The following is a 24,404-nucleotide window of genomic DNA, read 5'->3' as shown; positions in this document are numbered from 1 at the left end:
TAGGAGGTTTTGTCATAATCCAAGAGAGAGGGTGCAGTGTCGAGGCTAGGGTGGGGAGGTGGGGGGTGGAGTGAGGAGCATTTGGATCCCAGATATATTTTGAAGGGATCCCACAGGATTTGCTATCAGATTGGTATAGGGGTGTAAAAGAAAGAGAAAAATCAATGGTGTGTTTCTATATAAAATGGCTTTAAAACAATTATTCTGCTAAAGAAGTTGCAAATTGTTGGCCTCCAGGATAAAGCTCAGACTCCTGTACCTACCCTAGAAGGCCCTGGATACCTGCTTTTGGCCTCTACACTTTTGCAAATATAGTTCCTTCTTCTTGGAAAGCCATCCCTCCCTCCTTTTCTGTGCCCACTCCTATTCCTCTGTCAGGATTTCCCTCAAGCAGACCTTTCTTTGAAGACCTCCCCACACACCCTCTGCTGCCCAGGCTGGGGGAGGAGTTCCTCTGCTCTCCCAGCATTCCCTGATCCCTCTCAGCACATGAGCCACACTGTGCTGCAAAAGACAGTACAGTCTATCCCATGATTGCACATAGTAAGGGCATTCACCTTGAATGAATGCATGTATCTATCAAATCCTTTCCTCTTTCTCCAAATGCCTTTATTCTCCGCAGGAGACTGCTGAGCCTCGTAATTTCCTGTGCTCTAAGCCATCTGCTGAGCGCCATTTTGGTTTTCTTCTCACCACCTCACAAGTTCTTTCTCATATATGACATTTGTTGGAATAACCACCACCACCACCACCACCCCCCACCTTTCTATTGCTATAGCAATAGAAGAAGCTCCAGGATTTGACATGAGGGCACCAAGAAGCACCTCATGTCAAATCCTGGAGCTTCTTCTATTGCTATAGAAAGGTGGGTGGTGGTGGTGGTGGTGGTGGTTATTCCAACAAATATATTAATATTTGAAATAAAATGAAAATGAAACGATTCAGATATTTTCCCAAAAAAATACAATGCAAGGAGAAATTAGTAACTAATAAAAATTACCTATGGGGAAAAATAGTCTATAAGGGAGGGAGAGAAGGGGGAGAGACTGGGATAGCAGCTAGACCTCTTAAATGTTTCATCTCTAGTTTAGTCTATGAGCCATACAAATGTGTTTAACTTTATGTTGAAATATGACGCCCATACAGAAAAAGACACATACCTGAAGTGTAAAATTAGATGAATTTTCACAAAGGGAGCACACTCATACACCCAGCACCCAGATCAAGATCTTGACTTATAGCACAGATTCACTTTGCCTGGTTTTGGTCTTTACATAAATAGAATTATACAGTATGCATGCTTTTGTGTCTGGCTTCCTTTGTTCCACATTTTAGCTTCGTCTATGCCATGTAGTTAATTGTAATTTGTTCATTTTCACTGATGTATAAGAGTGGTTTGCAAACATTTTAGTGTAGGACCCCTTTACACTTCAAAATTATTAAGGACCTCAAAGGGCCTTTGTGTGGATTATACCTATTGATATTTATGGTATTAGAAATTAAATATTTAAAATGCAAGAGCACACAAGCACACATTCTATGTCTGTCAGAGCAACGAAGTCATTACAAGTCATGTAGCCTCTTGAAAACTCCAGGGTACACTCATGAGAGGACGAGAGTGAACGAAGCAAATTACTTGTATTATAAAAATGCCTTTGACCTCAAAGACCCTCTGAAAGGGTCTTAAGGACCTGCCAGGGTTCCCTAAGAATTGCTGCCGTATAGTAGCTCTTGGTAAATATACCACAATTTATCCTTTCACCTGGTGATAGATTAGGACAGTTTCCAGTCTGGAGCTATTAGAAATAATTCTGTTGTAAGCAATTTAGTACATACCTTTTGATGCATATTCATTCACCTTTCTGTTGGAGAAACACATAGGAGAGGAAATGTAGGGTCATATTGGATACAAATGGAACCATGTAAAATATTTACATAATTAAAAACTTAAATTTACAAAAAATATTCTCTCATCATCTTTTTCCCTTCCCATTGTGGGAAATGACTGTTCTCCTTTTCAAGGCAGACTCTCCTCCTGATGCCCTTCAGGCCCACCCCATGTCCTCTGAGACCCCCACACTATCCATTATACCTTGGTTTTCTTTCATTTTTATTCTCTCTCCTTCCTGTCATCTCCATGACCAGCTTTTGAGCTCACCACCCTCTCACTGCCCTCCTTTTGTCTCCTTCCCTTCATACCCAAACATCCTAAAATGTCTCCCTTCAAGCCCTGCCCCACCTCACCACCCACTCTTTCCCTTTCTTGCCACCTTCCTCACCTTCCATCTATAGTGCCCAAGTTTCATGGGCACCAAGAAGCACCTCATGTCAAATCCTGGAGCTTCTTCATATCCCTTGTCCTTTCTGACTCCTGTAGGACCCAGCTTTGTTGAACTCCAGTTGTTAAAACTTGCCTCCCCCAGCTCCAGCCAATCAGAATGTACTGTACATTGACTGTGGTTGGCAACATGTTGTTCCTTCTAGTTATAATACCCTTCTCCCTATCTCCCCATGGCCTGATCTCACCTGTATTAGTCTGCTAGAACTGCCATAAACAAATACCATCCATAGTCTGGGGAAGGGGGGCTCACACAACTAATTTCTCACAGTTCTGGAAGCTAAAAGTCTGAGATCAAGGGATCAGCAGGTTTGGTTCACCTGAGGCCTCTCTCCTTGGCTTGCAGACAGCCGAGCACCTTCTCATTGTGTCCTCTCATGGTCTTTCTGCATACACACGCATCCCTGATATCTACTTTTGTGTCCTAAGGACCCCAGTCAGATTGGACCAGGGCCCACAATAATAAGCCTCAATTTAATCACCTCTGTAAAAGGCCCTACCTCCAAATAAGGTCACCTTCTGAGGCACTGGGGGTTAGGGCTTCAAAATATGAATTTGGGGGAAACACAATTCAGGCCATGACACCACTCATCTTATAAGGCTAAACTCAAATGCTACCTCCTCCCCTTAACTGGCAATCACCACCCCTTCAACATTCTTGTAATTGTTTGTGCCTTTTTTTTTTAATATAGTTTCTAGCACTATCTGCCCTGTTACAATACGTGGGAATGAAAGGAATCATGGCTGCTATTTACTGAGTTTGATGGCTAGTATGTGCCAGGTATATATTAACTCATGCCTCACTATGTGCTTAGCATATCCTACCATTGACTCTGAATCCTCACCACAGCACTATGAGTTAAGAAATATTTTTATCCCCATTTTACAGAAGAGGGAATTGAGGCACAGATGGGCTAAGTTATGTATTCAAGGTCACATAGCTAGTATGTTGCACAGCTGGTACTCAAACCCAGATATTCCTGGCTTCCGAGTCAATGCTGTCAACACTGCACTCTAGTGCCTTTTCAGTTCAACAGATATCAAGGCCGACTACATGTCAGGCTTGGCTCTTAATGCTGGGGGTACAGGAGCAAACAAATCTGACAGAAAAAAAAATCTCTCCCTTAATGGAGTGTTGTGGTAATGGTACAGTTCTGTATTTTATTGTGGTGGTAGTTCCACAAAGCTACACATGATAAAACTACAGAGCTACACACACACACCAACGAGTGCATGCCTAACTGGTGTAATCTGAATAAACTCTTCGAATTGTTCTATCGTATATTTCCTAGTTTTGATATTGTACGATAATTATGTAAGGCGTTAATACTGGTGAAGGCTGGGTGAAGGGTGCACAGAACTTCTTTGTAAATTTCTTTGTGACTTTTTGTGAATCTATGATTATTTCAAACTAAACAGTTAAAAAAAATTCTGTCCTCATTGAGCTTAATGCCAGTGGGGAATCAGACAATAAACAAATAAGTGTTGTGGCATGTTAGAAGGTGATAAGTGTTATTGAGAAAAACAAAGCCAAGAAGGGGGATACAGAGTGTTCAGCAAGTGGTGTCTCTGAAGTGGCAACATTTGAGCCTTGCCTTTTAGAAGGTGAGGAAATCAGCCATGGGGAAATGGAGTCCCAGACAGAACACCTAGTGCTAAGGCTATGCAAAGTACTGTGTCTGCCATATTTGAGGAAGAGCAAAGAGATCAGTGTGGCTTCAGCAACGTGAGTTAGGAGGAGAGTAACAGGAGGTTAGATTAGAAAAGTAATGGGGTCCAACCAGGTTGAGCCTTTTAGGCCATTGCAAATACTTTAACTTTTTATTAGGAGAGCGATAGGGAGCCATTGGAGGGTGCTGAGCAGAAGAAGGACATGATCTGATTTAGGTCTTGAAAGGATCACTCTGGCTTTTGTAGGGAAGCCAGGGCAGAAGCAGGGAAACCAGTGAGGAGCCTTAAAATAATCTAGGCGAGAGAGGGTAGAAGTGATGAGAAGTAATCAGATTCTGGAAAAATTTCAAAGGCAAACTGATCAGATTTGCTGACAAATAAAATGTGGAATTTGAGAGAAAGAGTGGAAGGTAAATTTTGGCCTGAGCAATAGGAAGAATGGAGATGCCATTTGCTGACATGGAGAGCACTCTGAGCGACCCAGATGGGGGCGAAAACATCAGGAGTTCTGTCTGAGACATATTAAGTGTAAGGCATCTATTAGACATACAAGTAGAGATATCGACATGGTGGGAGTTTGAGGAGAGGTCCAGGCTGGAGATAACATTTAGTGTTGTCAACCAAGAGAGGATTTAAAGCCATGATATCGGATGAGATCATCAGAATGAGTGTATACAGAAAAGAGGTCCAAAACTGAACCTCAGGGCTCTCCAATGTTAAAAATGAGATAAGGAAGAATCAGCAAAAGAAACTGAGAAAAGGTTGTGTGAATCCCAGGCCTGGCTGGTCCCAGATCTGGCTGTGACCCAGGTTTGCATTTAGGAATAAGACCCTAGATTTAGAATGTTACATTAGTGTAGTAGGGTGCCTGAGCCTAAAATATGCAAACATAATTTAGCTTATTGTATTGCACATGAGTGGTTGAATGCCACTATTGTACTCTGATATGTGTGGAGCCATGTGGTCCCCTGGGGAGCAGGAGGGGAGCCAAAGAAAGGGGAGCAGAAGAAGAGCAGAAGCAGAAGCCCGCTCACCACAATAGACTGCACTTCCTGCAACAGAAGTGCGCCCCCCCCCACAATAAAGTTGGTGCCTGCCATTTCATTCTCATGTCAGCCTCTTGTGCATTCTTCCAACTGGGCGTGTCACCACTGAAAACGTCCCTTCTCGATCAGCTCGGCGCTGCCAGGTGGCATGCGAGGCAGAAAGAAAACCTGGAAGGACAACAAGAAGTGCTCTATAAAAACTAAGAATTTAAAGGATGAACTTTGTAAATTATATAAATGTCTAACCACTATGCTGTACACCTGAAACTAACATAAAATAATATTGAACGTCAACTGTAATTGAAAAATTTGCAAAAGGGGAGGAAGGTAAAGGGGAATAAGAGGTTCAAATTTCCAGATATAAATTTTTAAAAAAGAAATTTAAAGGATGATGTATACAAGCTCTTAACACTGTCAATCGCATCCTAAATCTGAGGTAATGGTAGCTATGATGAAGATAATAATTTCGTCAATTAAGGGCTTTTTTGCTGCTCCTTTAGCTACCAAAAAGAAAAGACTGTTTCATAAGCAAATGAATGAATAGATAGATGAGAGAGACAGAGAGACAGAGAGACAGAGACAGAGACAGAGACAGAGACAGAGACAGAGACAGACAGAAAGACAAACAGAAGACAGAATGCAGGTTACGAAGCCTGAGGTCTCTCACTTCAACTAAATATAAAATTATCTCGATGAGGGTCTAAATTTAAAAACTGGATGGGGTCAATATAATAAAACTTTTGCTGTTAAAAAATGGTAATTATTCAATTAGGCGCAAACTTCCCATGGCTTCTGTATTCCCTCTCTAAACCTAAGGCATCAGCATCCAGTTGCCCAAGGCAAAAATGTGGGAAAACATCCTGTTAATTTTATGTCACAATAATCTCTCGATTTTATTTCTTCCTTTTCAACACCATGGAGACCACCTTATTTTGGGCCACCATCATTTCTTGCTCAGACTATTTTCAAAGCCTCCTACTTTGTTTGTTCTACCATCTGTCACGATATTCCAATTTAAGCATTTGTAACCATTTTCGTGCCAGGGAACCCTTTGGCAGTCTGATGCAGTTTATAGACTTTTTTTTTTTTTAAAGAAAGTACATAAGATTACAAAGAAAACCAATTACACTGCAATATAGCTATCAAAATATTTTCTGAAATGGGTGCTATAGCAACACCTGTGCTACTTAACACAGTTCTACTTGTGGGTCTAATAACTACTGTAACTTCAAACAATTGATGAGCATAGAAATAATATTTCAAGACATGTGTATTGTAGGGGTCCAGAATGAGTCTCCCCAGAATGTGCCATCCTGGCATGCAGATTATTACAAGCTGAAAACAAAGTCTAACGAACTAAAAAAGAGCTTTTTTTTTTAACCTTCCCCTTTACCTGCCTAAAGAAATTCAGATAGAAAAACCTGCTTAAAGAAAGGGAGCTATTAACTTAGCATAATATGATCTAAGTGTGGCAAAGAAGAACACACGAAGCCTGTTTATTAGACTCATTGTTTCTGGGTGGCCAGGGAAGAATTTATTTACCACATTTGCTCTTTCTCATCTACCTGGGAATTGCCTACTTTCCCTTTGAAGGTCTTGGGCCCTTGCCTCCCTCTCCTTAGTCCAGAATGACATATAAGCCTCAACTGCCCAGTGTGTCCTTGGATCTTATATTCTTATGGAACCCCTTGTATCTACATATATAATAAACTTGGCCATTTTCTCCAGTTAATGTCTCATATTAATTTGATTATTAGTCTAGCCAGAAGAATTTAGAAAGATGGGGTGGGGAATTATTTTTCCACCTCCATGACATCAACTTCAATGTGATATAAAATCTTAGATTTCTATAGATGATAAAACACAGGTACTGCAAATGCCACTTTAGTTTGTTGCCTACATTTGTAAAAAAAGAAAGCACTACATTTCAGAGTCTGATGAAAATGAATTTGTGATTTTTTTTTTTTATCCAAGTTCACGTACCCTGTGAATTCTATACATGGACCTTTGCAGACCCCAGGTTAAAAAACTATTGGTGCAAAAATGCTAGAGGAGACTGCAAAGACGCATAGCTGTTTGTTTTTAAATAGGGAGAAAAATGGAAATAATAACATCCAAACTGTGTGCCATTAATTCCTGTACATTTTGCCAAATGTGGACTACAAAGTCAGTCTGGGCTTCCTAGCAGCCAAGGAATTGGTTCTGTCCAGAACTTTCTTAGCTTAAAACCTTGATTGGCAACCCACCCTGTCCAGTCCCTGCCCACCTCTCGCCCACCTCTCTTGCTTCCTCCAACACCACTATCCCTTCCTGTCCCGTATCACTCAGCCAGGTCAACCCTATAGCTAACCCTTCAACAACACAGGGGTGGGGCAGGTGGTAGGCCAACCCCGATGCAGTCAAAAACCTGCCTATAACTTTTGACTCCCCCAAAACTCAGTTGTCCCTTGGTATCTATGTGGGATTGGTTCCAGGACCTCCATACCAAAACCCAAGGATGCTCAAGTCCCTTATGTAAAATGGCATAGAAGAATGGATACAGTCGTACCTCCCCATCCACATCCCAGGATTCCAAATCCTGGATCAAAAATAGTTTTGGTTGCATCCATACATGTGAAACCCCGGGATACACAGGGCCAAAACCGTATTGTTTCAGGGTCAACTGTACTTCCAGCTGTCCAGAAACGCCATTCCGGGGCCGGCTGCACAGCGTGCTCCGGACCAAACACGGGACCCTTGCGCCCGGGACTTGACTTCCGGCCGCCTTCCTTTGGCGCTAGCTCCGCCCACTCTGCTCCCTCTGCCTTCGGAAGAGTTTCTATTTCGGCATTTATCATGGCTTTCGGTCTCACCAACAAAGCAGGTGCCCCTGTCACACTGACCGGCTTCCGAGTAGCCCACTTACAGAAAAAATGCGAAACAAATTCTATCTGGCAAGAATAAGCGGGGTTTCCCACAGCTCCATGGAGCGCGTGCGGGGCGGGACCCGGCAGGAGGCCATTGTAAGCGCATAGCGTCAGTCCCCAAGCCCCGCCTCCGCAGGGGCCTCTAAACACGTCCTTCCGCCCGCTCCCTCTTCTCTTTCTCCGCCATCGTGGTGCGTGCTGTTGAGTCTCACTCGTCATGGTAAGTCCATCCGTAACCATCGGCTCTGGGGTGGCTTCCCGGGGCCTGAGGTCTCAGCTAGCTGACTGACGACCGGGCTGCGTCGAGATGCGGGAGACTTTTTAAGGGCATTTTGAAGAGAAGTTCGAGTTTGGCCACCGCTGCAGTCGGCAGGCCTGGCGGGAAGGTAGCAAGCAATTGAGCACCTGGGAAGGGGCGGGCTGCGCTGCGAGGTCCGAGGCGGGTGCCTTGTGTTTCAGGCTGCCGCCCAGTTAGGCATGGTTCTGCTTTCTTTTACCTTTCTCCCGGAGCAAATTGTGATTCTGGAGCAGTGAGAGAAGTCGGAGGAGGGGCACCCTAGAAATCATGGCCCGACTGCGGGCTGCCCGCGACATGTGCTAGGCAGGCATCGAGAACAGAATGTGGGCTGCTTTTCGTCGAGTTTTTAACTTGGCCGCCAGGAGCCTACCACCTTTTGAGCTTCCAGCTCTTTTTAGCCCTTTGTTCAGGGACTGAGTGTCACCTAATGGAAGCACCTGGAACCAGGAGTGCTGTAATTTGAACCTAAAATGCCATTTGGGCGTTCTTAATAAAATGCCAGCTGCGGATAGTCACTGTCTTGGGTTTTTCCTGACGGTTCCCTGAGAAGTTTCAATTGTGGGCTTCTAGGTATGGAGAGGATTAGTCTTTGGTGTTTTATAGGTTTACTATTTGATAGAAATTTTACTTCATAACTGCTACTGTGAGCTGGGAGAGAAGGGTGTAGTCTCTGTCTTCGGTAATGGCCTGTATTGTTATGCAAGGAGTGGGTTGGGCCACACTGGCCAGACTTTAGACCAGTATTCATACTATTTCTCCGGATTGCCCTGAAAACGGGGGTGGGGTGGGGGATGGGGTTGAATGACTTGAGTTTTTCACGAAAGGGAAATCGGGAACGTTGTTCTCGGGAAAGTGGAAAAGAGTTAGAATTGTCAAAATGATCAGCGGGTTAGAATAAATGTTACGAACGTAAGGGACTTTGTGCAAATTTGCAATGCCACTTGAAAGTGGGTACCCCTTTTTTACAAAGAAGGGCACTGAGACCCATTGACTTGCAAGTAACACATTGTTTGGTTTACTAAAAGTTGTGTTCTTCCTTGAAAACCAAGTTCCCCGGGTCTAGCCATCCCCGATGTTGTCTGGAAGGCGCCCTAGCGTTGGAGTAGAGAGGTTTTGAATCTCAGGTCTGCACATTAATATCCTCCTTCGGGGCAGGTTACATACGTCCCTGACTACATTTTTTAAATTTATTTTTTATTCGAACAACGGGAATTTCGGTATCTGCTTTCAGAGAAGTCGCAAGGAACAAAGCAGAGGACATATGAGGGGTTTGGCATTGAGAGGGTTGTTTTTGGTGTATATTAAGCATTCGAGTATTGGTTGGATTTGAAGGAGTCCCTGACTTTGAATCTTTTAAGCAGTCTCTGATGTTACAGTCTAAATTGATTGCATTTCCTTCCCAGTCTTCTCACAAGACTTTCAGGATCAAGCGGTTCCTGGCCAAGAAACAAAAGCAGAATCGGCCCATTCCCCAATGGATTCGGATGAAAACTGGTAATAAAATCAGGTAAGGACACCGCCTTCCTGTTTTTTGTTTTAAGATTGCTTTTGGGGCATAAATATATAATGAAAAGTTCTGTACAATCCAATTTATTCTGTACCACCATTCTGAAATTCTTTTTTTTTTTTTTTTTTTAATGTGCTTCCTCCGAGTTTCTGGACAGCACCCAGCCTACAGCTGGGCTTAGGGGCAGATACTCCAACATTTGTGAATTTCCTGCTTGTCTTCAGTCTGTGCCAGAACATAAGATGGATGGCTGTCTTATACACATCCCAGCAGGGAAGACCATGTTGTTCACCCAATCCATCTTTGAAGTGTTTATCTTTTTAAAAATTGGAAGATTGCCCTCCAGTGCAGAAGTAGTTGAATTGATGGTTTTGGAACAAAGACATTACTAGAATTGTTACAAAGGACCTCCGATTCAAGGTCATCTAGGCCAACTCCAGACAAAGCTAGGCCTAAAACTCCTGTTCTTTCATGCCTTTCAGTCCCACTGCTCTCCAGACACTACGTGGGCCTTGAAGGAAAGAAAAATAAGCATCTAGTCAGTGAGATTTGCCCAAGGTCTCACAACCAGTGACAGCTTCCAGTGTGTTGAACAACTTTTTGTTTAAAATGAAGTATTAGATTTCCCGGCTGTCCCGGATAATCGAGCCCAGAAGACCACAGAGGAGGAGAGACCTAATGTTATTACAAACATTCTTATTTTCAAAGCATTTTTAAGCTGACACTAGAGTGAATTCCTCTTGCTAGATGAAGACTTTGAAGCTCAGGAGTACAAAATCATGAAGCTAGTATAGAACTCTGGTTTGATTATATGGCACATCTAAGTGAGATTAATTTGCTGATGTGAAAACTTAAGATATGAATTGTCAGGGCTAAAATTGAGGGCACATTTCCTTAGTTCATTTAGCCAGTTAGGTATGTGGAAATTGTCCCCTACTGCAGCCTTATATGACAGTTGTTGGTCTTTATTATTTATGCATATTAATATATATAGGAGATGTCTCACTCTTACAGGTGCAACTAGAATTTAAAAGCCCATGGTGTTGCCATCATGCAATACTGAGGAAAGAGCATCGAGTCACTTGTTGGAGTGGTTTGTTTGGCAGTTCAGCCCTTAATACAAGTTCGATGGATTTTTGTTGAGAACATCAGCCCTTTTTTAAATGGATCGACATGTCCTGTCCCCATCTGATGATGGTGTGACCTGCCTTTACAGGTTTTAAGGAATGAAAGAAACATGAAGCTCAGTGCCTAGTTTAATAGAAGGGTACCTGCAGTTAATATTAGCCTCTTTGCTCTGTGGACTCCTGGACCTGGGAAGGTATTTTGTATTTAGTATTACACATACAATTCTGGCCCAGAGAATTGTCACAGCAGAATGGTTTTTCTATTGAGTCAGCTGTCTTCCATCTTTTAAATTGAAAGCAGGTTGCAATTACAGTGCTTCATTTTGTGGAAGTGCTGCCATTATCCTGCTGAAAGAAAGTCTTGTGTTGATCATTTTTGATTTTGCCTATATGAGGGTAAAATCATTACAGATTGACATGGACAATTCTGAGATGGCCTTAGCTCTACAAATCACTTGCTTTGTATTGAAGTGATTGAAGGCATTAATCTATTATAAAAAGTATGCAGGAGCTTTTATGTATGTGTGACCCATTATGTAGAAATTGACTGGTTTTTTTTTATGTAGTTCAGAAGGAGGGAGTGAAAATGTATATATATCTGTCTGGTTCTGTCCCAGGGGTGTGGAATCAAAGATGGGTGAGTGTACACTTGGGGAGGAGGGGAGAGAGCTTCTCTGCTACCCCTGTCTCAAGAAGAACCTGTGTGTTTTCCTTGCCTGGAATCATTTTGAGAGGTAAAAATTTGATTTGACTAGTTAAATACATCTAGCAAATCATTTTTTACTCCCCAAAAAGAACTCCAAATTTGTTGAAGGGAAAACAAGACCCTTTGCCTTTCGAGGATTTTATGGTACTTAAAGGCAATGTTTGTGGTGAATGAGAGTAGCTAAATTGAGCTCAGATTGCCTTTGTGACTTGTAATTTCCTTCTGTGTAGGTACAACTCCAAGAGGAGACACTGGAGAAGAACCAAGCTGGGTCTGTAAGCAATCACACATGAGATGGCACACATATTTCTGCTGTATCCAGGTTGCTTGAACCTCACCAAAGTACTGAGAAGATCACTACTATCTGGACAGTTGGGCATGTTTTATTGAGAAATTATTGGGAAAAAATGATTTTCTTCTTTCTGTAATATGCTTCTGCACTAGTAGGTTGGTTCAGTAATAAATATGTGAATCTTTTTAAATTGCCGTTGTATTCTGATTTGTGAAGTAAGTATTCGATGATACAAATATTCTCTGGCTACCAGATACTTAGTGAGGAACTGATTTTTAAAATTTTATTTCATTGTAATAGCTCCATGTGACTAATGGCTCTTAAACCTTTTGTTATGGAAAGTACATCTATGTCATCCTCATACCTGAAGGTAGCACATTCAAAATAAGTGGTATCTTTATATGCTTTCCTGTGATGCCAGTCCTCAATACAGACTAGGAACCCCAGGAGTTGACAAACTTATGCTGCATGTTTTTCTTTGGCCTGTGTACTAAATTTCTGCATTTTTAAATGGTTGGAAAAAATCAGAAGTATATTTTGACACTTAATAAGTTAAAATTTACAGGACATTTATGTACCAGGCACTGTTCTAAGTACTTGGGATTAGTCAGTTGGGAGACAAATGTATTGTAAGGCTAATAATGGGCAAGTCATAGCAGATGTCTGGAACAGGGGGGAAGCAACAAGTGCCCAGACAAAGCTAGGCCTAAAACTCTCATCTCCTGCATGCCTTTCAGTCTCACTGCTCTCCAGAGACCACGTGGGCCTTGCAGGAAAGAAAAATGAGCATCCAATCAGCGAGATTTGCCCAACGTCTCCCAACCAGTGGCAGCCCTCATTACCTGTGGAATTAGAAACTGCAGCCAAGGAAAGGGGAACCAAGTTCGGTGGTAACTCCCTACCCAGTTTATATGGAGCCTGTGCTAGACGTACCTGAGAAGGCAAGTGGCAGGAGATGTTGGGTGCTGTATATAGTGTGTAGGAAGTGGTGCTAGTGGTGGAGTTACACAGCAAAGGGGTCACTATTTACAACACTAGGAGGCTCAGATGGCCACACTCCTTAGGAAGGACCACTCTGCTTACGAATGAGCTACAAAATAGCAACCAACCCAGGAACCTGGGATCTTTGGAACCCATTTTAATTTCTACCTGCCCTTAGATGTCAAATATTTACTCTAATTGCATTAGTGTTGCCTCCACATTCAAAGACAGCTGCTACTGTGAACAGTAGTTGGTAAATGTTACCATGCTAAAACTTACTCAAGTCCAAAGCACAGGGATCTGATACAGTTAACTTGCAGTGATACAAAATTAACCATTTTGGGGTGTCAGAAATACGTCTTCTATTTCCCGTTGATTTGATGTTAGACTCTGCCAGTAGGGGGCCGGAGAGTAACAGGTTGGAAGAGGCAGGGATTATTTCGGTGTTTGTTTTCAAGCAGATCAGCAAGCAGTCAGGCATCCTGGCAACATTTTAGCATAGTGGAAGGTTACTCTCATATTTCAGTGATAAGTACTTTACAGCCTGTTAGCCACCTCTGGTGGGTAGCACGTTCTTGTAGCCATTCATGACTGCATCTCAGCTGGGAGAAGGGCTCATTCACTTTTCTCTCAGGTCCAGAGGAAGTAGTTGCTTTCAGCAGATACTATCTCATCATACCTTAGAGTTCTTTTATTCTTTCCAGCAATTAGCTATTCTTATTTTTTTATATTAAATTTTCCTTGTTTAAATTACTGGTATGTGGTTTCTCCTAATTGGAACTTGATTCACATGATATATAATGATAGATCTCAGCAGTTTTGAGGTTATATGACACAACAGATTGAATGCAGTAGATAAGAGAATTTAGCTGTCTGCTACTAAGCCAGATAGTAAAGAGATCTGCAAGAAATGCAGAACACCACTCTTCTCACTGTTTTTATTTGTTATTTACATTTATTGTTTTAAAAGCCAATAAATAAATAAATGCCTTAACCTCATTCAGAGTAGATTGGGACACTCTCACAGGCCCAGGGAGATTGTGAGAAGGTCAAGGTCACATTAATGGCAAAGTGAGATTTCTCTACAGACCTCGAATAGGTAAGATTACAATTGAGAGAGAAAGTGACATGGACGTTAGTGTTGTCCGGCTGTGTATAAGGGGTTTCTTTTGAGCCTAGGACTTGAATACAGGTTCTGGTTCCAGTGGCCCCTTGCTAGTTTGTCCAATTAGTAGTTTGCTCATCTGTGAAGGACTATATTCTTTTTTTCCTGAGGGGTAGAATAGGAGCTTAGGATTTATATTTACACACAAGAAGTACAGCATAAAATGTTGGCTTTTGCAAGATATGCAGTCAACCCTGTGGTGTTACTGCCCATCCCTTGACAGCCTGCTGAGAAGCAGGCAGCAGCAGAGTGGTAGTCAAGAGATGGCAAGTTGAAATCTTGTTCTTCGCCATTCACCAGCTGGATGCCTCAGTGTCATCTGTGCATGGGCCCAGTGGGACCCCTCTCAGAGGGCTGTGAGGATGTAATCTAATGCACTAAAGCACTTCAGTGCCTGACTAGAAAAGGGAGAAGAGTAATGGGGAGCGAGCAAGGTTAAAGTTTTGATGCTGATCTCTCACCAGCGGACATGTGCTGTATGCTGAGTAAAGCTAAAATGAGATACAGGGGCTGAAAATAGTGGGGAGAAGCAGGTCATCGTTGAAGTCAGGCAGGGATGGTCACTGACAGGCTACTTGAGGCTGCTTTTCTGAAGCTGCTGATGGAACAGGGTAGGATGAGGCTCTCAGCCTTGACCCTAAATGATACTGTGTTCTCTTTGTCAATTTGAATAATTCAGATTCCAGCAGAGCTGATAATATAGATTTTTGGAGCTGTTTCATAAATACAAAGATGCATATGATAGTAGCAGTGAAGGAAATGATAGAAAAACACTGAAAAGCAAACAGCTGCATAGGTCAGGCCAGTGTCATTTTCTAGAAGAAGCAAATACAAAGGGAAAGTTTAAAAGTTAACACCCCTCTCTGATATTAAACCTCACTACTATCAATACTGAAATTATAGGCTATGTTTTTTTAAAGTTCCATTGAATTATAACACAGGAAAGTACACTTATATGTGTATATGTATAAGCTCTGAATTTTCACAGGCTGTATCAGGTGTCACTACCGCCCAGATCAGGAGCAAAACATGATCAGCATCCCAGAAGCCCTTCCTTGGGTCCCCTTCTAGTCACCATTACCCCTAAGTGTAACCAGTGTTCTAACAGCATAGATTAGTCCTGCCTGTTTCTGCATTTTATATACGTGGAATGATAAACTTCATTTTTGTGTCTTGCATCTTTTGCTCACCATCATATGAGACTAACCTGAGTGTGTGCAGTTGTGCATAATCCATTTTCATTGTTGCATCGGGTTCTGGTGTGAATGCACCACAATTTATTTCCCCATTTTCCTGATGATAGGCATAATTTCCAGTTTGGGGCCTTGATGAATAGTGCTGTTATGAATGTCTTTGTTCATATTCTTTGTTGGATATATGTATGTATCTCATTACAGGTGATTTAGTTTTCATTTTGATATTTAGGATGTATAGATACAACAAAAATGCTTTTCTAATGAGAATAAAGCTAAAATTTCTATAATGAGTATGTGTTTATAATCTGAAAATTTTTTAAAGAAAAGGAAAATTAAACTTAATTTTCAAGGTTAGAATAAAGCCATTCACATATATTGCTTTTTTTTTTTTTTTAAGCAAAAGGGGGGAATTTAATATAAGCCGTCAAAGATGTCTCATGGAACTGAAGGTCAGGGGGCAGCCAGGCTTCAAGAAGAACCAGAACCAGGGTTTTGGAAGCCATTGAGCCACGCAGGCAGCTCTCCTCTCAGGGCCTTTCTTACAGCACCTTTATGCACGTCTGCTTTATTCTTGTTGTCCCTCTTGGCAGACCTGCTTCCTCTCCTCTTAGCACAAGGCCACAACATTGCTTCTTCATCTCAGGTTGGGCGACTAGAGGAAATGGGTGGGAATCCCTGAATCCCAATAGCATGATCATGAGAGGGCGAACCTGAATGGCCCAGTCAAGAGTCAATCAGTTATAGCTGAAGGGGCAGCATCCTGTATAATCGTGATTGCCCTCTCGGTGGGCTCCACGGCCCCCAAATAAAGTAGTATTGGCTGAGCAGTCATCCCCAAGAGCATTTATTTCAGTGGAGCTCTGAGTTGGAAACAAGACCTGTGCACTAGTCCTGGTGTTGCCTCAAGAAATCCCTTACCTCTCTGGGCCTTTGTCCTCCTGTTTGCATGTATTCACCCAGTGCTTTCTACAGGCCTTTATGTTGGTTTTTGTTTGTTTGCTTTTCTGTGGGCATTTTCAGAAGCTTCTAAGAATACTTAGATGTGGGAAAGATAACATGTCAACGAGAGAGAATCCTGAAACAAATGAGACAAATCTTTGAGCTATGGGATTCGAAAAAGACATACCCTTTTGACCTAAAACCAAATTCTTGGGTTTGGGCTGCAAAGACAGGACTCCAAGCTAGAATCAAATGTTACTCTCTCCAGAGACTCAGTGACAATTCCCAAGTTCTTATGTGAAACTTTTCCTTCTGGATGGAGCCCTTGCACACTAAGGCCCAGCAGTGCCTGTCTCTCAGTGTTCTGAGACACGTATTTTGATGGGTTCCAAATAGCACAGGGTCGAGGTAACTTTTTCTGTTTTTATCAATTCTTATGGTTGCCATTGAAAACATTACAGAAATAAAGTAACCATATGGGAAACAGTGCAGGATATGCATGAACTCTGTGTAATATTCTTGCAACTTTTCTGTAAATCTGAAACAAAGTATTTACATAAAAATGAAACAATAGAGCATTTGCAATCTTGCTTCCTGACATGTAATCAGTTTGACTTAAATAAATTTATAAAAAAGAAACAAAATAACCAAATGCCTAAGCCTAGAGGTGAAATTGATTACATATGCATTTTCTTCTAAAAAATTTTTTTTCGGGGTGATTCCATAGAGTTGTGGTTAGCACGTCTGCTTTACACGCAGAAGGTCCTGGGTTTGAGCCCCAGCGGGGTCACGGCCCATACCCGGGGTGTACCAGGCCCCAGCCCCTAGGCGTGCCAGGCCCCCCGGGTGTGCACCATGAGCGTGTGGGAGGAAACGCCTTGCCTTCTGAGATCCAGTTCTTAAGGGGAGACAGCAACATCTGAAGGGTTGGTGGAAGTGGGGGTGATTAAATTAATTAAAAATTTTTTCCAGTAAGTTAACATTCAATACTATATTAGTTTCAGGTATATGGCACCGTGATTAGACATTCATATAACTTAAGAAGTGATGTTCCCGATATATATAGTTATTACCATATATAGTTATTACAATATTATTGACTATATTCCCTGTGCTGTACTTTACATCCCGTGACTATTTTGTAACTGCCCATTTGTACTTCTTAATCCCTTCACCTTTTCACTCAGCCCCCTAACTCCCCTCCCATCTGGCAACCATGAGTTTGTTCTCTGTATCTATGAGTTTATTTGTTTCAATCATTTGTTTATTGTTTTTTTTTTTTTTGGATTCCACATATAAGTAAAATCATATGGTATTTGTCTTTCTCTGACTTATTTCACTTAGCATAATACCCTCTAGGTCCATCCATGTTGTCCCAAATGGTAAGATTTCATTCTTTTCTTATGGCCGAGTAATATTCCATTGTATATATGTACCACTTCTTCTTTACCTAATTGTCTATTGATGGACACTTAGGTTGCTTCCATATCTTGGCTATTGTAGATAATGCTGCAGTGCACATAGGAATGCATATATCTTTTTGAATTACTATTTTGTTTCAGATAAATACTCAGAAGCGGGATTGCTAGATCATAATGTAGATCTATTTTTAATTTTTGGTGGACCCTCCATACTGTTTTCCATAGTGGCTGTACCAATTTGCAATCCCACCAATGGTGCACAAGGGCTCTCTTTTTTCCACATCCTCACCAACACTTACTGTTCTTTGATTAATTGATGATAGTCATTCTGACAGGTGTGAGGTGATATCTCATTGTGGTATTAATTTGCATTTCTCTGTTGATTAGTGTCGTTGAGCATCTTTTCATCTTTTCATATGTCTGTTGGCCATCTGTATTTCCCCTTTGAAGAAATGTCTATTCAGGTCCTCTGCCTATTTTTTAATTGGATTGTTGGGGTTTTGTTTGGTTTTAAGTTGTATGAGATCTTTATATATTTTGGATATTAGCCCCTGATTGGATGTATCATTGTGAATATCTTCTCTCATTCAGTACGTTGTCTTTTTGTTTTGTTGATGGTTTCCTTTGCTGTGCAAAAACTTTTTAGTTTGATGTAGTCCCATTTGTTTATTTTTTCTTTTGTTTCCCTTTTCCAAGTTAATATTTCAGGAAAAAAATATGACTAAGAGCAATGTCAGAGAGTTTACTGCCTATGTTTTCTTCTAGGAGTTTTAAGGTTTTGAGACTTACATTTAAGTCTTTAATCCATTTTGAATTTATGTGTAAAAAGGTGGCACAGTTTCATTTTTTTTCATGTATTTGTTCAGTTTTCCCAACACCATTTATTGAATAGACCATCTTTATCCCATTGTACATTTTTGCCTCATAGATTAGATGACCATATTGGCATGGGTTTATTTCTGGGCTCTCTATTCTGTTCCATTGATCTATGTGTCTGTTTTTATGCCAGTACCATGCTGTTTTGATTACTATAGCCTCGTATAGTTCGATCTCAGGTAGCATGATACCTCCAACTTTGTTCTTCTTTCTCAAGATTGCTGTAGCAATTTGGGTTCTTTTGTGGTTCCATATAAATTTTAGATTATTTGTTCTACTTCTCTGAAGAATGGCGTGGGTATTTTGATAGGGATTGTATTAAATCTATAGATTGCTTTGGGTAATGTGGACATTTTAACAATGTTAATTCTTTCTATCCATGAGCAGATGGTTCCATTTATTTTTATCTTCTTCAGTTTCTTTTTTTAGTGTCTTATAATTTTCCAAATATAGGTCTTTTCCCTCCTTGGTTAAATTTATTTTTTGGAGGGGGTGCAATTTTAAATGAGATAGTTTTCTTAATTTCTCTTTCTGATAGTTTGTTATTGGTGTATGCAACTATTTCTGAGTGTTAATTTTGTATCCTACTGTACTGAATCCATTTATCAGTTCTAATAGTTTTTTGGTGGAATTTTTAGGGTTCTCTAAATATAGTTTCAACATGTGTATTTTCAAGTGTGACGCTCAAGGAGACATGCTGATGGGAGAGTGAGTTCCTGGTATGTTTACAAATCACCAAAAGGTGTTGAGCTCTACCTATGATGTCTGCATCATAAACACCAACCTTAAGGTGTGTCTATAGAGAAAATGTATTATTTCTAGGCTGTTCGGTCTTAGCACAACCCTCCATCTAGGTGCTTTGGTTAATTGCATGGGGGCAGCAGAGGGACATGGAAAGCTCATCATATATCTTTCATTTACTAGCTTGGCAACTTTAGGGGAGTTACTTAACCTCCCTGAGTACGTGTGAAATGGGGGTTAATAAGACTGTGCTAGAGACTGTGACAATTAAATGGGAGGGTGTGTCAAAAGTGCTTGGTCTATTGTTGGGACTTAGTAAATGGTAGCAATTCATCTTTCAGAGTTCTCAGTATAAAACTGTAAACCGATATGTTTTCTTCTTTCCTTTCCCTCCTTTCCTTTCTCCCTCCCTCCCTCCTTTCCTTCTTTCCTTTGTTTTCTTCATTTTTGACTGGATTGGGGAGAGGGGTGGACATTTTCTGTTTCAGCAAGCAGTTAACAGAAAGTTCACACTGGTGTAGATATTCAGGCCCAAACTGAAAACTGAAAATTTAAAGTGAAGGGATAACAAATAAACTGCTGAAAGATTCCCTCGTTTATGAAGGAAGTAGAAGTCTGGAGTCCAGCTCTATTCTTAAGAAACAGTAAAAGATTGCAAAAAGACGAAGATGTTCATTTCCAAATAGGAGCAGCCAAGAATAACATTCATGCATTTAACAAATATTTATAGAATGTATACATAACAAACAGTGTGCTGGCTGCTGGGGCTATAGTGGTGAATAGGCTAGGCATGGGTGCTGTTCTTGGGGATCTCACAATGTGTGCAGTGGCCACACACACCCCTGCAAGTTTCTTGATTTAATACTTGTGTACAACATATTCTTATATTTTTATTTTATCCTATTTCATTAAAAATGGATTTTATGACCCATTAATAGGTTGCATCTACAGTTTGAAAAACACTGATCTAGTCAGGGAGATAGACACATAGACAATTATCATACAATATTATAAGTATAATGATAGAGGTATTCATAGGGGCCAAGGGAAGTATTCTGAACTCACATATTTTAATATAAAAGGTCTGGTTAAGACTGATGCCAAAACAGTACATGGCTCTACTGCGAGATGCATTTTTAATGTTTTAATCACCAAAGTGACATTCATATGTGCGTAATGTGCATATATTTAGTATATAATTTTGGGATCCCAGAATGGTGACATTTTATACAAACAAAAGCTTTGTGCTTTGAAAGACAGCTCTTCACTGGCATTTTGAAGAACGCTAGAGACAATATATCTTTCTACTATCTATTGCTGGTAACAAACTATCCCCAAACTTAGTGGCTTAAAACATTTTGCTTCCATCACATTTTGTGGGTCAGGATCTTGGGCAGGCCTTGGCTGGGTGGAGGGGGCAGTGGGAGCTCCTTGGCCTCTCTCTCTCTCTCCGCATGGCATCTCATCCTCCAGGGCCTCTCATTGTGACTTGGGCTGCTCACAGTGTGATGATCTCAGTATATCTTTTGCTGTATTTTATTGGTCTAAGCAGTTACAGAACTCACCTGGATTCAAGGGAAGGGAATATAGACCCCACCTGCCATTGGGAAGAGTATCAAAGAACTAGTGGTCATCTTTAACTCATCACAGCATGGTGTAAGATTGGGGACAGAGTATCGGAATCAAGAAATCTGAAGCCGAGTTCCAGTTTTGCACATAGACCATTATCATAGAGTATTATAAGTGCAGTGAGAGAGAAGTATTCATAGGGGCCAAAGGAAGTATTCTGCACTCACATATTTCTAGATGTAGCAAACCTGCCACTAACAAACCACTTCAGCTTTTGAGACTTCTGTTTTCTTCCATTTGAGATGAGGAAGTTGCTTCTAAAATCATGAACCTCTAATGCTACATTTGTAACTCTCTAAATGTATGTCTGATACGGTGTTCATTAGATAAAGTGTTTTGTAGGGCTCACAAATGTGAGAAGGGCATGAGAATGAAAAGCAAATGAGTTACGAAACAACAACTATTAGTTTAATCGGAAATCCTGGCCTGTGGATCTAAATTCAAGGTCAGCTGCCTCCAACTCCCACTTGTTCTTTCCACAAACACCCATTACAGACTATGAGGCAGACACATAGTACTGAGGGCTGGGTTCTGAGTGCTGAGTGCTGGGCTACAGCAGTGAGCCACATCAACAGGACCTCATCTTCATGGCTCACAGTCTATGGGGCATGACAATGGTCTAGTGCTGAGCGCTGTGGTGAGGAAGGCATAGATCTTTGGGAACTTGTCCTGAACATGGGAGAGGTTGAAGAAGAGAAAGCTGAGTCCTAAAGGCTGAAGAGGAGTTAGGTCTAGGAGGTAGAGTGTGGCATGGTCTTATCCTATGCAGAATAAATGGATTGTAAAAAGGCCCAGTTGACAGAGAGCTGGGAGATATTAGAGAACTGAAAGTCACCCTGTGTGGAGGGAGTGTAGAAAGGAGATGTAGTGGGGAGTGAGGAGAGAGGGTGCTGAGAGGAAGTAGTGATAAGGGTGGAGAGGATGAGACTGGAGAGATAAGCAAGGGACAGATCATGGGGAGCCTCTAAGCCTTGAGAGGGAGTTTGGATTCTATCCTGAGGCTCAGTGAAACATTGAAGGATTTGGAATTGGACAGTGGCCTGTCAGATTTGAGTGTAAAAAATCACCAAGGTTAGCAGTGGACTGCTGAGATCGGACTGGTTGGGGTGGGACAGGTTAGGCTAGAAGTAAAGACTGGTAAGAGTTGGTGGTTTGTAGTCCAGGTAACAAATCATGGTGACTGCACTAGAGCGGAGGAAGTGGAGATGGAGTGAAATGGACAGATAAGAGATTTAGTAGAATTGACAAGACTTGCACTGAGTGAGGGTAGGAGAAGAGAGAAGGGAGTTCGCAAAGATGACGTCCAAGTTTCTGGCTTGAGTAACAGGGTGGGTGGTGGTGTCATTTACTGAGAGAGAAAGACCATGAGAAGGATAGTTTTATGGTAGGAGAGCAGAGGGATCAAGGGTTTGGTTTTGGATGTACAGTTGACCCTTGAACAATATAGATTTGAACTGTGTGGGTCCACTTATTTGCAGATTTTTTTCAATAAATACTGTAGATATATTTTCTTTTTCTTATGATTTTCTTAATAAAATTTTTCTTTCCTCTAGCTTACTTTATTGTAAGGATACAGTATATAATGCATATAATGTGCAAAATACGTGTTAATTGACTTTATGTTATTGGTAAGGCTTCCAGTTAACACCAGACTATTAGTAGTTAAGTTTTTGTTTGTTTGTTTGTTTGTTTTTTTAAGCAAGGCAACCCTTGGTTGACCTCACAGATTGCAAGGACCTTGTCAGCTTACAATCCCTTATTTTTTAAGCCTACAGCACCTGGTCTTCCTAGGCGGTCTCCCATCCAAGTACTAACCAGGCCCGACCCTGCTTAGCTTCCGAGATCAGATGGGATCGAGCTTGTTCAGGGTAGCATGGCTGTAGACAGTAGTTAAGTTTTTGAGGAGTCAAAAGTTATACTTGAATTTTTGGGGGTCGGTGCCTCTGGCCCATGTGTTGTAGGGGTTCAGTTGTATTTAGTTTGAGATGGCCATAAGATTTCCAGGTATAGATATTCAATAGACAGTTGGGTTATGAATATTCAAGTCAAGAGAGAACTGGAGGTCGTTGTGGGGTTAGGGGAGGGGTTTTACTTTGACCTGGGAGTGACGGCTTGTTTGCACAATGAAGTGAATGACAGGAGAGGGACAGGTAGGAAGACAGAGAGACATCAATGTGAATAGTCAATGAATCAAAGCTCTCTAGGGCTGGGAAGAGATGAGTCAGAACAGGACCAGGGATTTGTCTTATAGAGGAGAGCCTAGGAGTTAAGAGTTCAGACTCTAGAGTCAGACTGTCTGGGTTGGAACACTTGGTTCTATCACCTTCTAGCTGTGAGACCTTGGGCAAGTCACTTACTCTCCCTGAGTCTCAGTTTCCTAGACTATAAAACAAGGAAATTATGAGAACCTACCTAAGTTTGATCTGATGAGTAGAAAAGAGTTAATGCACATAATATGATTACCATAATGCCTGGCAGATAATTAACACTGCATAATTGGTACCTGTTGTTATTATAACAGGAGCAAAGAAGGGAAAAAATGGGTGCACATGCAGGTCAATTCATCCTTTTGGTTGCAGGAAGTTAACCAAATTCTTTTTAGTTGCTTTCTATCTTTAGATGAACTAGAAAGTGATGTTATCTACTGGGGGGTTACCTGCTAATGCCTCTGGGGGGAGAAAAGCCACTCATTTGGCATTGATTTAGCATTGATTAGGAGACAGGACAGTCCCTGCCAACGGAGAGTCAGTCAACAAACAGCCACTTAAATCACTAAGACTTGCTTTTATTTTTTGTTCATTTATTTTTTAACATTTTAAAAATTAAGTTTATTGGGGAAACATTGGTTAATACAATTATATGGTTTTCAGGTGTACATTGTAATTTGACATCTATATATTCTATTGTGTGATTACCACCCAGAGTCCAGTTTCCTTCAGCTACCATATATTTGATCCCCTTTACCCACTTCACCCTCTCCGAATCCCCCTATATTTGACCCCCTTTACCCTGTCTACCTCTTCCTTCCTCCCCCACCTCCTACCCTCTGGTGACCACTAGTCCATTGTCCATGTCCATGAGTCTCTGTTTGTCCTGTTAATTTGTTGCTTTTAGGTTTATATCCCACATGTAAGTGATATCAGGTGGTTTTCAACTTTTTCTGTCTGGTTTATGCTTAGCATGACCATCTAGAGGTCCATTTATGTTGTCGCAAATGACAGTATTTCATCTCTTCTTATAGCTGAGTAATTGTCCATTGTATATATGTACCACATTTTTATCCACTCATCTATTATAGGACATTTCGTATGCTTCCATGTCCTGGCCACCATGAATAATGCTGCTATAAATATAGGTGTGCATATATCTTTTCAGATAAATGTTTTCAAGTCATTTGAGTAAATACCCGGAAGGATTGCTGAATCATATGGAAGATCAATTCTCAGCTTTTTGGGAAACCTCCATGATATTTTCCATAGTGGTTGTAACAATTTTGTAATCTCACCAGCAGTGTATGATGGTTCCTTTCCCTCTGCATCCTCTCCAACATTTGTTATTACTTGTC

The 24,404-nt window shown here is 41.2% G+C and overlaps 1 protein-coding gene, 1 long non-coding RNA gene and 2 other non-coding genes across 4 annotated transcripts; 2 read left to right on the top strand and 2 right to left on the bottom strand.

Annotated features, from left to right (window-relative positions):
- Positions 1 to 3,248: 3,248 nt before the first annotated feature.
- LOC111731646 lies at positions 3,249 to 7,876 on the bottom strand. Its single transcript, XR_002777242.1, has 2 exons — positions 7,604 to 7,876; positions 3,249 to 5,223 (listed from the first exon to the last, which is right to left on the bottom strand). It is a non-coding gene; the product is annotated as an uncharacterized LOC111731646 (long non-coding RNA).
- Positions 7,877 to 8,033: 157 nt separating this feature from the next.
- On the top strand, positions 8,034 to 12,081 carry RPL39 (ribosomal protein L39). The gene is made up of 3 exons (XM_011380213.2): positions 8,034 to 8,181; positions 9,663 to 9,766; positions 11,830 to 12,081. Exons 1-3 carry the CDS (start codon positions 8,179 to 8,181, stop codon positions 11,876 to 11,878), a joined length of 156 nt encoding a protein of 51 aa, XP_011378515.1. The 5' UTR covers positions 8,034 to 8,178; the 3' UTR covers positions 11,879 to 12,081.
- On the top strand, positions 11,188 to 11,320 carry LOC111731671. The gene has a single exon (XR_002777249.1). It is a non-coding gene; the product is annotated as a small nucleolar RNA SNORA69 (small nucleolar RNA).
- Positions 12,082 to 22,605: 10,524 nt separating the features above from the next.
- Positions 22,606 to 22,724, bottom strand: LOC111731650. The gene has a single exon (XR_002777245.1). It is a non-coding gene; the product is annotated as a 5S ribosomal RNA (ribosomal RNA).
- Positions 22,725 to 24,404: the final 1,680 nt, after the last annotated feature.

Source organism: Pteropus vampyrus, unplaced genomic scaffold (assembly GCF_000151845.1).
Source record: "Pteropus vampyrus isolate Shadow unplaced genomic scaffold, Pvam_2.0 Scaffold390, whole genome shotgun sequence".
NCBI classification, from domain to species: domain Eukaryota; kingdom Metazoa; phylum Chordata; class Mammalia; order Chiroptera; family Pteropodidae; genus Pteropus; species Pteropus vampyrus.
Note: the sequence above shows the minus strand (reverse complement) of the source record. Positions and strands in the feature narration are given on the sequence as shown.

Bases quoted from the DNA above. Each gene is read 5' to 3' on its own strand.
- RPL39 (XM_011380213.2), top strand. The intron at 9,767-11,829 runs GTAAGGACACCG...CCTTCTGTGTAG, and splicing joins AAAACTGGTAATAAAATCAG to GTACAACTCCAAGAGGAGAC.